Genomic DNA, 15860 nt, shown 5'->3' on the forward strand with positions numbered 1-15860 from the left:
ATTACTTTTACTTATTAAAATTTATTTTCATTTTAATTTATCAAATATAGATACTACAATTTAAAAAAATATCTTTTAATAACTAATTTTTATAAATTACTTTTAAAAATTAGAAGTTTTATTAAACCACGTCTAAATCAGCCTAAACTTTCATCATATGTTAAATTATTAATATTATTATATTATCATCAATTGCATTATTTAAACATAACATAATTAGAGGATTTAATACTATCAGATTTTTTTAACATCTTCAGTAATTAAATTTAGAATTAAAACCTTAATAAATAGGGCATTGCTATGTCAAATCTCTACAAAATAACAAAGTATTTTTCTTCCTGGTAAATGGTAATGAAGAATGAGAGCCTTTTTGTTTTGTTTTTTTAAAATGAAGAATCTGAGAGTTATATCTACGACTACCATCCACACAAAAAGGGCCCAAGTCGAAAATTTGGATGTCAAAGCAGCTAAATGTCCATGGACAGGAAAGCCCAACACCTTGATTATCATCATTGACAATATTCAAATAGTACATATCACAATTTGAAAACGTGAAATTTACAATGTGCTTAACATATAGAACCCCCCCAACCATCACACGTGAAATTAACAATATGCTTAACATATAAACCCCCAACCATCACACGAAGACACGAGATGGGTTGGTAGTAGAGGTGGTTTGTATAAGGGTAAGATTATCATTTTCATAGGATTGTTATTTGTATGTTATGACATATATTTAACTACCAAACAAATTATGTTTCATTACGCGCGCCGTAGGCGGCACGACGGACCAACAGCGTGCACAGGGAACAAAGGCGTAACTGCAACCTCAGTGTAACGCCGCTTTGGGACGTTGCCGTGTCGCACAGCTGCTGGCTACGGAAGAAGTAGAGCCAGACAAGGCTCGAGGCACGGCACCATGGTTTGACACACACACACACAAAGGGGGATAGGGTTTTATTTTAAGTTAAGTATAAATAGAGATATTTTGGTAACTTCAATCATTTCAATCTCTGCTTTTATCTCAAACCAAACAAGATACTAAGACATAACTAAACACAATACTTAAACTTAGTTCAATCTTTGTCTCCTAATCTCAGTCTCAGTCTCATTCCAAAGTCCAAACGCAGCCTTAGATCGTTCAGAGAAAAACCTACAGAACATCAAAGGAACTCAAACAAAAGCTCCAATATTCTCCTCACCAAAAGCCAATTAAGCAATTTTCTACTCATACAATATGCAATAAAATGACTTGTTTCTGAGTTTTTGTTTAAAGAAGTCCTCAACCATCTATTCCTTAAGAGAAATAGAAAGAATATAGAAAAGTGCAGAGTAATCTCCATCAAACAACCATTATTGAACAAAATAAAAGTGGCATATATAACACAAAATCAGGAGGCATATAACAAAATCGCGAGGCATATAACACAGCAACCAATTAGTTTAAATATGAAGTATACTAAAAATGCACTTCATCCCGTTTCAGACAATGTATCATTCTTAGCTATCTGAAAATAATATAGAAACGGTGAAACAAATATTCTTCGTATAAAAAATAATCTATCCATTTAACTATTTTCAGTCATAAAAGGATTATTAAAGTTTATTTGCTTTTAACTTCAAGAGAAACATAATTAGCAGATAATTGTTTGACTTTGCTTAGTATTCTCTTTCATTGTTTTGTTCTGTAATTCTCATAAGTGAGTTATGTTTCTTCTTGAAGTTAATGATCTGCCATGGAAGTACGCCAAATACTTGAAACTTAAAAGTTATATCTATATACAGAATTTTGTTAAAATTGCTCATAATCTTACTATGACAGAATAAGAACAAGCCAAACAAACAATAACGTTGAAACTAAGCTGCAGGGAAATCAAAATTGAAAGATTGTCAAATTGGTCTTTTGTGAACAAGCTCATAATCTTACTATAATCTTTTACTACAAGCCATCCATTTTGCTTCCCTTTCCTCCAACTCCCAAACACAAAATTCTTGAATCAATGGAGATAAATATATATCATAAAATACTAAACTGCCATGAACCTAAACATACCAAAATAAAATCAAAATGCCAGAATCCAAAAAAACAAAAAAGCAACCAAGATATATTATACCTAGGAGGACGACGAGCTATTTGCTTGACATAGTAACTTAGCCTGTTCCGCATAGAATTCAGCTATCTCCGCATACAATTTATTTTCAGCATCTTCGAACTTTCTCCACTTAGCCTCGATCTCTTCCCTCTTTGAGACTCCAAGCAACTCTATTCCCTTTCTAATATAGTCTTCCCCGTAAGGCTTACCAAAAGTCCCATCGTATTTCAACATTGAAGTCAAAGCTAAACTAGTCCCAGACAATTCACTCATCCTTGAATCCAAAGGTTCAGATTTCAGTTTGGACTTCTCATTTGAATGGGGCACTAACGCCTTCTTGGGGGTACTCTTCCCAGCCTTCTCATTATTAACCTTATCCTTTTTCGAAGCTTCGTTGCGCACTGTTTTACCGCCCTGGCCATCGTGGCCCCAAACATTCTTTCCCAACTGAAATGCTTCCAACTCGTGCGGCTTTAAAGTTGTCCCCTTGCCGTTCTTCTCTTTGGCTAGGTTGTTCTCAAACTTCTTCTTCAGCCGGTGGATCTTATCCTTCAATTGGTTGCATGATGCATTTGACCCAATCAAATTCGATCCCTTCAAAAAATCGTAAAATTCTTCAGCGCATTTATAGGGTTCCTTCCCTGTTTTTGCGATGAACTCAGCCAGGCCTTTCAAGATACCTATCTCATCTTTCTCGCTGAAAACCCTCTGAAAGAGGGATTTGGACTTGTCATGTGATTTCTTCGAATCCTCTTCATCAGAGGCCGCGCGATCCTCCTCTGCCTTCTTCCCACGTTTTGTTTGGTTCGATTGATCGATACTGTTCTTGGCTGCGCGCTTCGACCCGGATTTGGCTTGACTCACAGCAGACGAAGGTGGAGACTTCAACTTTGAAGAGGGTTTAGCGTTTTTCGATACAGCCTCGGGCTCAGGCTCAGACTCAGGCTCGGGCTCGGGCTCCGGCTCTGGCTCCGGCTCCGGCTCCGGCTCCGGTTCCGACTCCGAATCGTCTTCAGAAGAAGACGAGGGTTTGGAAACCACTTGCGATTGAGGCTTCCTGGGAAGCAGCACGTGCTTGTCACGTTCATCTTCACCTTCATCGGTGTCTTCGTCTTCCTCAGATGAAGTTGCTTCATCCTCTTCCTCGCTGCTATCTTCTTGTCCGGGTTGAGGCTTTGGAACCTGCAATTCGTCGTCAGAGTCTTCAGGAGGAGCGACATGCTTCGGCTTCCCCATGGAAACTCGGAAATTCAGGAGGGAAAATGTGAATTTGGATTAGGGTTTGTGTTAGGTTCACTCTGTGGACTGCGGCTCCCTGGCTTTATAAATATATAGACAGCATCTCGCGAATTTTAAAAGCATGGTTAGTAAAGTATAATTAAGTATTTTTTAATGTTCAAATAAAAAATTAAAAAAGACAGCAAAAAAAAAAAGAATAAATTATTAAAATAGTAGGTGAAAATTTATATCAATGATAAAAATAATTCAAAAAATATTAACGATAAATAAGTTTTTAAAATATTTAAAAATATGACAAAATGAACTATATATTAAATTTAAATATATATTTTTAAAAAATTAAAATAGGAGTATGATACAATTTTTTGTAAGTAGTACTAAAAGAATAAAATTTTATTCTTAAATTTTAGTAATTTTATGTGAAGTAAATTTTTTTTAAATATTTTATTGTAAATGATCACATTATTTTAAAAAATAAAAAATATATATAGAGATCGAATTTGGTTCCGAAATTTTTTTACATCTTTTAAATATTTACTAAAATTTTATTGAAAAATTTTGGATGAAATAAATAAGTTATTTGCTAAATAGAAATTTTTTTTGGTTATTTATTAAAAATAGAGTAAAGTATCATTTTTGACTTCAACGTTTGGGGTAAGTTTTAAAATTGTCCCTAATGTTTAAATCGTCCTATTTATGTCCACAGCATTTAAAAATTGATTCAATGTTATCCTCCTGTCATCTACACTGATGGAACACTAACAAAACTGCCTACATGGATAATGAACGTTACTAATCCCAAACGTGTGTATTGACACATATGTCCCTTCGCATCTATTATTACTTTTAGCATACGAAATACTCTCATTCAGATGAAAGAAAGAAAAATGTAACACTTCAACTTTTACATTCTTTAAACCTACCATTTTTTTCACTTTTCTTCGAGCTTGATCATAGTGGAAGACAACGGATTGAAAGTAGTTTGGGTTTTGATTTTTCATGCAAAGGAGAAGATTGCTTCGTCTTGGTCTTCACAACTTTTGAAACAGCACAGAGTGAAAAGGTATGTACAATCTATGTTTGAATAGTTCAATGAATAGGATTTTCGTGATTGCAATGTTATCATTGTTAGGGTTCGAGATTCTTGATGGTAGTAGAATATTTTTATTTTTACACTTTCTGTCTTGAACATCGATTACTTGTTTTTTATGATGTTTGAAGCTTGTAATAGGAAAAGTAGCAAAAGAGATTAGTGATTTTAGTGTAAAAATTTAACATCAAGGTAGGTTTCTTCCTAGAGTGGACCATAGATTTTGTGTCAGACATCTATATGCAAATTTCAAAAAGAAATTTTCAGGACTCCAATGGAAGCTAATGATGTGGAATGCTGGTGCGGAAAATCGAATTCCCGCAACTTCACTAGCAAGGGCATCGGGCCATTCAAATAATACCTCAGGTGAGTGAGGGTCGATTTCACGAGGATTGTCGAACTGAGCAAGTAATGGTTATCCTATTGGACTTAGTCAGGCGAATCAGGAAAGAGGTTTGGTGAGTTGTAAATGCATAAACAATAGCAAGGGAAATAAAGAAAGCAATAAATAGTTTGGTGTGAGAACAATGTGAAAAAACAGCTAAGGTTTTAGAGATGTTTACTTTTTCCGGATTAAAACGTCTTACCAACTATTTTAACAATGAATGATTCATTTTATGGTAAACCATAAGTGTCTGTTGTTAGACCTATTCTGATTGGTTCCACCCTGATTATTGTGGAAGCCCTGTTGGGGTCTTTTTGGTTGCTCCCTCTATGAAAAATTAGGGTGATTCCTCCATTCCTGATTGAAAGCATTAGTATAGGGATCATTGTTGGGGTTTCTAAATGAATTTCTCATGTAATTAACTTGCTCAGTACTGGGTTAAGCATAGCCACTAAGAGTGTTCGCGGTGCGGTTTGGTTCAATTTTTTAGAGAAAAGTAATCCGATCCAATTGTTTAATTAAACTGCGGTTCGGTTTGGTTCGCTATTTTAATCAAAACCATCTGAACCAAACCAAACGAATTGAAATCGGTTTGATTTGGTTTGGTTTGTTCAATTTTTTTAATCAATTCAAAGAAAAACCTGTCATACCATTTCACAAAGTCATAACAATAAAATCATAGAACACAAATCCGTAATAACTAACAAAAGTCTTGATCCAATGAAATTCAACGGCAAAAAATTAAAACACGACAATTAAAGAAGTTTAAAAATTCAACAGTCAACACAATAAAAATAAATTTTCAGCACCATTGAGACCCTCTTCCTCATCAGTATTGAATAAAGAATATAATACCTCTCTTCAATCCATGAGCCCTGAGAAATTCCACGAGCAAGTTCTAGTATGACACCTACACATGAACTACAATCTTTAGCCCCGCTTCCCTATAAAAACAATGCTATATATTTAGTGGCAAATGATAAGATTGGAAAAAATATTAAATATATCATATGTCATATACTCAAAACTGACCCTTCACATTATTATTTATTTATTAAAAAACCATATATATATATATATATATATATATATATATATATATATATATATATATATATATATATATATATATACCCCAGGCATAACAAGGTAATTTGTAGCACCAGATGAATTTTTTATGGCAACTACATCAGCATAACAAATACCGCAGTGTGTGATCTAAAAGAAAATGTAACAAATAAGTAATGAATCAGCACAGAGTTCATAAGAGCTAAAATGCTAAAATCAAATTTTAGTAAATCATCTCAACTAGAGAAAACAGCACATGGTTCATAAGGTATTAGTTAATGACAATATATAACACTAATAAGTAACGAAGAAGAACACATGGTTCATGAAATTAATAAACAAACATAGATTACAGCTGACGCAAGTTTGATAATCAAAACCAGAACATTCAATTTTATAGTACACAAATTTCAAATCCAGCATTTAATTATATATAAAAGGCAGTTAAATATACTTTCTCTAACAATCAGAATCTAGAACCCTAACAATCAGAAACATCCCTTCTCTAACAATCAGAACCTAGAACCCTAACAATCAGAAACAATACACATTCAGAAGCCAAAATCACCAAAATTAAAAACCATATAATCGCAGAACCTCCCCAATTCATAGAACCAAATTTAGGAAAAACAAAACATACCTTCTCTATCTCGTTTGGCCATTTTTGTTCATCATCATCATCATAGCCACACGCACCTTCTTCGACATTAAAACGAGAGAGGGAGTGAGGCAATCAACGAGAAAAGAGCAGATAGATAGTGAGCCAGAGAATGATTACCTAGTGAGTGCACGATGGTGGGCGACAACGGGAGGAAAGGGTTCGGCGATGTTGGGAGCCTAGGAGGGGTTTCTTTGAGCGCCATTAGGTTAGAGTTTCTTTGAGTGCATCTAATCTGGGGGTGGGGTAATGCAAAGGGGTTGGTGGTCTAATGGTTTTTTAGGATTTTTAGTTGACCGGTTCGGTTCGGTTTGGTTAAGGTTTCAGTGTCAAAACCAAAAATCGAACCGAACCACATAAAAAACAACAAAACATGAATTTTTTTATTTTTTCAATTTTTGATTTGTCTGATTTTTGGTTTTTTCAATTCGGTTAGTCGGTTTTGTTCGGTCCGGATCGATTTTGAACATCCCTAATAGCCACCAGCATCCCCTTGGATGTAGCTTCCAGTCATATCATAGAATGCATCTTGATGGTTGACTGCTAAAACTTGCATCCCAGTCAAGTGTTGAGAGATCATGCTAATCTGCTGGGATAGAATCTTTTTTAAGGCAAGATGACGTCCAGTGTATCCGCCTCCATGACTCCTCTCTTTTGAGTAGTCCCAATATTCACAGGGTTTCTCTCAAAAGTGTGCAGATACTGGTTGTTGGCAACCATCTCAATAAGCTCATCTGCCTCTTCAGGCGTCTTCTTCATATGTAGACAACCACCTGCAGAGTAATCCAATGACATCTTGGCCATCTTATAGAGGCTATCATAAAAGATTTGCAGCCTGGTCCAATCTAAAACCATGTCAGGAGGGCATCTCCTGATCATCTGCTTGTATCTCTCCCATGCCTCATAGAGAGACTCTCCATGTTTTTGTCTGAAGGTCTGGACATCCACCCTAAACTTAGTCAGCTTCTAGGGTGGAAAGAATTTGGTTAGAAATTCAGTGACCACCTTCTCCTATGTGTCCAAGCTCTCCTTGGACTAAGAATCAAGTCACTGCTTTGCTTTGTCCCTTACAGCAAAAGAGAAGAGCATGAGCTTGTAAACCTCAGGATTCACTCCGTTTGTCTTAACAGTGTCACAGATCTGTAGGAAGTCATATATGAATTTATAGGGGTCCTCCTGTGGGAGTCCATGAAACTGACAGTTCTGTTACACCAGAGTGACCAGTTGAGGTTTAAGCTCGAAATTGTTGGCACCAATGGCAGGTACAGCTATACTGCGCCCATAGAAGTCAGGTATGGGTGTAGTGTATGAGCCAAGCACCTTCCTTTCTTGCTCTTCAGCGTTCGGATTCCCTCCATTAACTGCCATGGTGGGTTCTTCAACTTCCTTCTCAAAAGTTTCCTGGAGATTCTCTTCGGCTTTGTAAGCTTTAGCTTGTTGCAAACACTGCTTCAAGGTTCTTTCAGGTTCAGAATCAAACTCGAAAAGGGGTTCTTTATCCCTGTTCCTACTCATAAACAACAAGAAACAAAGAAAAAATGGGAGTCTCTATGTCAAAGTATAGAGAGCTCCCAATGAAATATCCTATTAAAAAAAAAGAAATTAAGTAAAACAAAGTAAACAATTAACCAAAAAAATTTGAAACAACAAGTGAGAAAATAACTTAAAATTTTTCTAAAAAGACAATAACCCTAAAATTTTCAAAAATAAAAATAAAAGAAAAACCTTAACGAGGCACCAAATTTAAATTTAAAAATTATATGAAGATTAATAAGATAAAATTTGAAAATCAAGAAAAATAAGCAAAATATAAAATCGAAAATTAAGAAGAAATTAAATAAACAAAAACTAACAAAAATACCTAATCTAAACAATAAGAAAACTGGTAGTCGTCAGTTACAAACAATCCTCGACAACGGCGTCAAAAACTTGGTGCGGAAAATCGAATTCTCACAACTTAACCAGCAAGTGCACCGGGTCATCCAAGTAATGCCTCAGGTGAGTGAGGGTCGATCCCACGAGAATCGTCGGACTGAGCAAGCAATGGTTATCCTGTTGGACTTAGTCAGGCGAATCAGAAAAGAGGTTTGGTGAGTTGTAAACGCATAAACAATAGCAAGGGAAATAAAGAAAGCAATAAACAGCTTAGTGTGAGAACAATATGAGAAAATAGTTAAGGTTTTGGAGATGTTTAATTTTTCTGGATTAAAACATCTTACCAACTATTTTAACAATGAATGATTCATTCTATGGCAAACCATAAGTGTCTAATTGATCATGACCAGCCATAAAGTAGATTTGTGCTTCATATTCAGAATCTTTATCCTCATCCGAATCATTCTCTAAATCCTCCTATGAAGCCATAAGCATTTTCTTCTTTTCTTTCTTCGCCCTGTCTTTCTTTTTGAGCTTTGGACAGTTGTATTTGAAGTGACTTGCCTCTTTTCAATGATAACATATGACTTTTCTTAGATCCTTCTTTTGCTCCTTTGAATTTGATCTCTTAAACTTGTCTTTACTCTTCATTAGCCTTCTTAATCTCCTAGCAAAAAAGACAATTTCATCATCTGAAAAACTATAATTGGAGTCATCATTTAATGATTCAACTTTTGATTTTAGGGCCACTCCTTTCTTTTTCATGTCTTGGCTGGTGTGTGTGATTTCATATGCTAGATGTTTACCTCTCAACTTATCATAGGTTAAAAGATTTAGGTTGTTGCTCTCGGCTAGGACAATAGCTTTTGTTTTCCATTCTTCTGTAAGGCTTCTAAGGACTTTTTTCTCAAAATATTTCATGGAAAATATTTCATACTCTTTTCACAGCATATCAATCCTTGTTTCTTTGACTTATTTGATACCTTCAGGTGTAACTTGGAGTTTATCCCAAATCTCCTTTGCTGTCTTGTATCTAGATACCTTCCTATATTCCTCAAAGCTGATAGCACAGTGCATCAAGTTGATAGATTTGGCATTTAACTCGACTTTCTTCTTATCTTCATCATTCCATTCGCCTTCTTTCTTTGGAGTCACCACTCCATTAGCACTTGTCTTGGTTGGCACTTTAGGACCACTCACAATGATTTTTCATATGTTGTAGTCAATGGATTGAACAAAGATCCTTATTCTTTCTTTCCAATAAGCATAATTCTTCCCATTAAAGAAAGCAGGACTATTGTTTGACTGACCCTCTGTTAGAGTGTAGGCCACAGTGTTTGCACTTAAGTTGTTAGTCATTGGACTTTTTCTCCAAGCTGTGAAGCTTGGTTCTTGATATCTAGCTCTTGATACCAATTGAAAGTTCTTGTTGGCTTAGAGAAGGGGGTTGAATCTATGTCCTTCTTTTAAACTTGATTAATTTTGCCTTAAACCAGAAAATATAACTTAACTTCTGTTTTGTCTACGAGATGGATTATGCAGAGACAATTTCATTTTGTCTCATAAATCATGAAAAACAGAATCAGTGTAGGGAAGAAGAAGATGACACAACCATGTATCTTGGTTCAGTTGTCTCGTGTAATGCAACCTATATCTAGTCTTCACCACAACATTAGTGAAATTTTCACTATCATATCAAATATTACATACACCAATTCCCTAAAATTCAACCTGATTCTATCTGGGATAAATCAAGCTTATACCTAAACTTGACTTGACTAGAAAACTTCCTAGGCTCTTAACATTCTAAGTACTTACCCAACTTAGCAAAGGATACACCTCAGACATCAGAAACAAAACAGAGATACAATCAAAGGAGATTTGAAATAAATCTTGGCTTTTCTCTCCAAGTTCCTTTCTTTACCTTTTCTCTCAATGGCTGTTTTTTAATGCCTCTCTTTTATACCTTTTACCATTGAATAGAAACAAAGAAAGACATAACATACAAATAGAATACTTAAAGATAAATTATGAAGGAGATGATGATTTACAGCTCAAAATTTATATGTTGAACCCAAATTCTGAACTCTCAAATATAGCTATTCGTCTTGGCGGAATGTTCCCTTTAGTGTAGGTGTAATGCTTCCAAAACTTCAAACTTAGATTTGTGTGGTTTCTCTCTTCTCTTCTCTCTAGTTTTCTCTCCTTGAACAAAAGTGAAGATTATTTTTATTTTTGTATGAACTCTGTTTTCTCAACTAGGATTTGTTCATAAGGTCAACTTCTTAAATCTTGAGATGTTTAACATTTCTCTTTCTTTTTCTTCCATTAGTCCAAAAAATCAAGGATTTACAAATCAGTGTTAAGCACGATAGCAGAGGAAAGAGTAGCGGCAATTAATTTTCTCAGAGAGCTTGACAAAATCTAAGCCGTTAATCTTGTGCTTTGTCCTCAAATTTCATCATCAACCATTGAGTTACAACAGAGCAAGATAGCCACCACTTTCTTCAACTTACTCAAAATAGTGGTGCAGAGGGAAGGAAAAAATAGCAAACAATTGACTTGCATATAAATGAAAACAAATTACCTTTAACCTTTCTGATTGTGCTTAACTTGCTTTTATTGATCTTAATTTGGCATGGCTTCCTTAATTTGTTTTTTCTTTCTTCCTCTTTGGTGTTAAAATGAAAAAGTAAAACTCCTTTTCTTCTCTGTGATTTATCCGAAGTGAACTTAGCAGAAGCTTAAGGTTGCTTTCCCTTTGGCTTGATTAGCATTGGGCTGGGTTGTGGTTTCAATTTCAATTCAACCATCTTGAGATCACTTTGCTTTTGCATTTGGACTGCATATTTAACATGGGCCTGCAACACTAAGTCATTTCATCAACTCCAATTGGCCTTTTAACCCAAACAACACTATGTTTGTCATCACCTAAATGTTATTATTTGTTTCCTAAACATAATATTTTGTAAATCCTTTCTTTACTATTGTAGAAGCATATTCGTAGCATGAAAGGTTGAAAATATTTTCTCTAACATAATTTTATCAGTAATAATTTTCCCACACAATTTTAATTGTGAGGTTGTTTTGAACATTGTGAAATTATATTCATCGATGGATTTAAAATCTTGTAACCGCAAATATAACCATTCATATCGGGCATTTGAAAGAATCATCGGGTTTTGGTGATAATACCTTTCTATAGGTTCTTTCATAGTTTTGCTGAATTTTTTATAGTAAGATATTCATTTTTCAATCCTTTGTCAAGATGACGACAAAGAAAAATCATTGTCGTAACGCGATCTTTTCACGTTGCATTATTGTTTGTCTTAATGGCATTATGAAGACCCATTGAGTCAAGGTAAATTTCATCATCTACAATATTCGTGTTAATAACGTGTTGTGAAATTAAGATGGATAGATAAAAATAGAGCTAGAAAATTATATGAGAGAATAAGAGAACTTTGTTATTAATTTTCAATGTGTCACTCAATATTGCATAGCACATTCACACAAATGTTGCATACACAATATTCTTCTCAAAGGAATTAAAATACTACTTGAGATAAGTAGTTATGTGTGTTCTCTTCTATGTGTTATTCTTAGTGTGTCGAAACCAATATTCTAAAAACCAGACTGGTCGTTAAACTGTTCTAGTTACTGGTTTACTGGTCTAACCAATTCAACTGTGGTCCAACTAGAAGAACTATTTTATAATAAAATAATAAATAAAATATAAAAATACACTAAAATATAATTATAGCCTAATATAAACGTTAAAATGTCATCCAAATTAAAGCAGTACATCAACCAAAGTCTTATAGTCTCATTAAAATAGTTAATAACAATTGTTTTTTTTATAATTTTAGAACTCACAAAACTCCCAAAGAGGGATGTGAGATCTTACAACAATTATAAACATCCATAACAACTCCAACAACCTTAAAGCTAGAAGACATATCATAACATTTCATCAAGACAACATCAAAACATAAGAATAACAAATAACACCTCCAACTATCAGCCTATATAGGATAAAATACCGTTATCAACTAATAGACAGCCTGCATATCTCATTGCTTGAGATTATCTTTACTAAATAGATGTCTTCTCTCCCTACACTCCTGCCACCAAAGATTTTCAAAGAAATAGGTTTTATTTACGAATGCCTCATAACTCGCTTCCTTCTTCAGGAAAATGCCACTGTTATGAGCTTTCCAAGCACACTAAAATCTAAATAATTGCAAAAAATCATATCATCCATTCCTCTTTCCTCAGCTTATTCATAGTTACCTCCATCCAACATTCAAAGCACTCCTTTGAAGATTGTGGCCATACCAAAGACTTCACACTTTTGAAAAATAGCTCCCCAATTAACACTTAGTTTTCCATTATTCATTTTAATTAGTTTAAAATAAGATACAACTTAACAAAATTCAACTAAAAATTCAGTAAATTAATATATCTCAAAACTCAGCAGAATCATCAAATAAAAATTCAATAAATTAATATATTAAAAATTAGCAAAATCATCAATAATACATCATAAGCATATTCAAAATAAAACAAAGAAAAAATAATGTAATACAAGTACAACAAATTGAACATTAAAGAGGATAAAGGGGAGGCCTTACCTTACCTGAACTGGCAGCAAAGGGGAGGAGAAGAGCAACAATGAGCCAGAGACCAAAGAGGTAAAGATGCAGTCACACTGTCGCAGAGAATTAGAGTGGTAGAGAAACTTGTAGTCGCAGAGCCAGAGAACTAGAGAAGCAGAGAGTCTCGCACTCGTAAAGTCATGGTCACGCTGTCCAACCACCACTAGTCCAATTTGACAACACTGGCGGCAAGCCTCACGACGACACTCCAACTTGAAAATTTTGGTCAAGAAAAATTCAAATTTCAGAGGGATAGAGTCAGAGATTGAGACTTGAGAGAGGGAAAGAACTGAGATAGAGAAGAGAAGAAGGAGGCAGAGAAAGACAGAGAAAAGACAAGAGAATAGCATATATGGCGCAATGATGGCGACGAGTGGAGAGAGAGGTTGCAGTGAGTGACGGGCAGTGAGGGCGACGAATAGAGATGGAGGCAACAACGAATAGTGCAGGCAAGTAACGAGATGATGCAACGACGCAGAGGGATCGGTAGGTGACGAGATGGAGGTGGTGAGAGGTGACGACAGAGAAGGTTAAGGCTTTGAGACCTGCCTCTGCCGTATTTGAGTGTTGTAAGTGTAGAAGACTAGGTTGGGGAGGGGGGCCGAGTGGCGTGGCTCCGAGACGAAGGCCGATGACAGAGAGGGTTGAGAAAAGCTTTGCCTCTGCGATGTGTTGAGTGTTGTGAGTGTGAGAGAGTAAGGTTGGGGAGGGATCTTCGGACATGAGAAAAGAAGACCAACTTGCGTTTGAAAGTTTTCTTTATCTTTAGAGTTAAGCTACCATTTTTATCCATGAAAGTTGAAAATGTTGACATATCTACCTCTAAAAGAAGGAAATTACCATTTGTATCCATGAAATATGGGTTCCGCACAACAAAATTATCCAAATACTAAAAAATCAACTAAAATCCCTAAATTATGCTTATCTTCATCACCACTTTTTTAATCTCAAATCCCACCACCACCCAAATTCTTCTTCACTACCACTCTCATCTCTAACTACCATCATCACTGTCGCCATAAAAAATTCGCAAGCTTCCCAGACGACCTCCCTCCACGCAGTCTCCACTCTCTTGGCTCTCCCTTCCTCCTCCCTCCTTGACGCAATCACCAAATCGCGCACTACCGTTACCGCCGTAGCTGCAGTCGTCACCGTCCCCCCGTTCCTCCAGCTGCGCGTCCTAGAACTCTCCATCGGCGTGTCCCTTGACCGCCTCCCCTCCTCCAAACCCTCATCGCCTCCTCCATTGCCGACGACGACGGACCTCCGGTGTCGAACTCTCTCATAGCGGCCATAAAACGCTCCCAGGAGAACCAACGGATTGGGATCTATTCCCAAATGTGAAAACGGATTGGAATCTGTATCCTATGACCGCCACATCTGCTACCCCTTCAATGGAAGGATTCTACCCTAAATTCAGGTGCGTCTCTTTCTTTTCTTGGAGTTACAACAAGACATGGTTGAAGTTTGTACTTATTTTGTGTTTGGTTGAAATAATCGTTGTTTCTGGAATGTTCGTCGGAGGCATGTGAGGCATTTTGAGTGATGGTGGTAGTTAGGGTTTAGGGTGGTGGTGAGGAAGAATTTCGGTGGTGGGTTTGGGATTTGAAAAGTGGTGGTGGTAGGGTAATTTGGGAATTTCAAATAATTTTTTTAGATTTGGATAGTTTTGTTAGCAAAAGTTTATGTTTCATGGGTACAAATGGTAATTTCCTTCTTCTATGGGTAGATATGTTAGCGTTTTCAACTTTCATGGGTACAAATGGTAGTTTATTCTTATCTTTAAAAAGAACTATGCGACGTCGTTTTTTGAAAATTGACCGAGTCCTGGTTTGATTCGATCAGCCAATTTAGCGGTTCTCAAACAATTTTTAATTTAACAGTTTACTTGTTGGACCAAATCGTAACTACTTCTAGTTCCAGTTGGATCGGTCCAACTGGCCAATCCAATCTAATTTTCAAAATTATGGTAAAAAATTTTTTTTAGAATTTTTATAAATAAAATTTTGAATTAATTAATAATAAAAAATTATTTATTTTTCTAATCCACTTACTAATTAGTTTAAACACATTATAAAAAATTATGTCCCATTAATTGTTAAAGTTTCATACTCTATTATATATGATAATACTTCATTATACGACCACAACAACAATATTAATATTAATAATTTTATAACAACTAAAATCATATTTTAGAATATGATTGTTTTGCAATCGAAACTCACCAATTAGGAGTGAAAATAGAACAAGTCGAAGCAAGTTTTAGCTTTGACGAGTCTGGCCTATGTTATAAATAGATAATTTAAGTCTAGGACATTTACTTCTCATAAGTTTTTTTTTTCGACTAGAGTCTGACCTGTTTAAAACCCGACAAGTTCATAGTCTATTTGAAAAACCTGTTTCATGAATTATAATTCAAAACAATAAATTTAAAATTTCTAAGTTGACATTAAATACATTACAAAATTTATAATTCATAATTTTTAAAGCATAATTTATTTATATAGCAATCATTAGCAACATATTATAACCATACCATTCATAAATTTTTTTTTAAACAAAAAATATAATCTTAACTAAACTTGAGGATTGATTTTTTTGTTTTGTTTTGTATTTAATATAAGTGAATAATTAAAAATCTAAATTAAAAATATTTTATTTTTTTAAAAGAAATTATTTAATAAACTGATCCAGCCAATATCATAGATTTTTTTTAAAGCATATAATCTGACATTTTTAATTAATAGATTTTACCAAAAACACAAAATTTTATCAATTTAATAAAACG

General features: G+C 34.9%; 1 protein-coding gene across 1 annotated transcript; it reads right to left on the bottom strand.

Annotated features, from left to right (window-relative positions):
- Positions 1-450: 450 nt before the first annotated feature.
- On the bottom strand, positions 451-3412 carry LOC130935925 (GLABROUS1 enhancer-binding protein-like). Its single transcript, XM_057865852.1, has 2 exons — positions 2118-3412; positions 451-1156 (listed from the first exon to the last, which is right to left on the bottom strand). The coding sequence occupies exon 1, from the start codon at positions 3330-3332 to the stop codon at positions 2118-2120; it is 1215 nt and encodes a 404-aa protein (XP_057721835.1). The 5' UTR covers positions 3333-3412; the 3' UTR covers positions 451-1156.
- Between the last annotated feature and the right edge of the window lie 12448 nt (positions 3413-15860).

This window comes from Arachis stenosperma, chromosome 6 (assembly GCF_014773155.1).
Source record: "Arachis stenosperma cultivar V10309 chromosome 6, arast.V10309.gnm1.PFL2, whole genome shotgun sequence".
In the NCBI taxonomy this organism is placed as follows: Eukaryota; Viridiplantae; Streptophyta; class Magnoliopsida; order Fabales; family Fabaceae; genus Arachis; species Arachis stenosperma.

Excerpts from the sequence above, each read along its gene's own strand:
- LOC130935925 (XM_057865852.1), bottom strand. The coding sequence starts at position 3,332 with ATGGGGAAGCCGAAGCATGTCGCTCCTCCTGAAGACTCTGACGACGAA.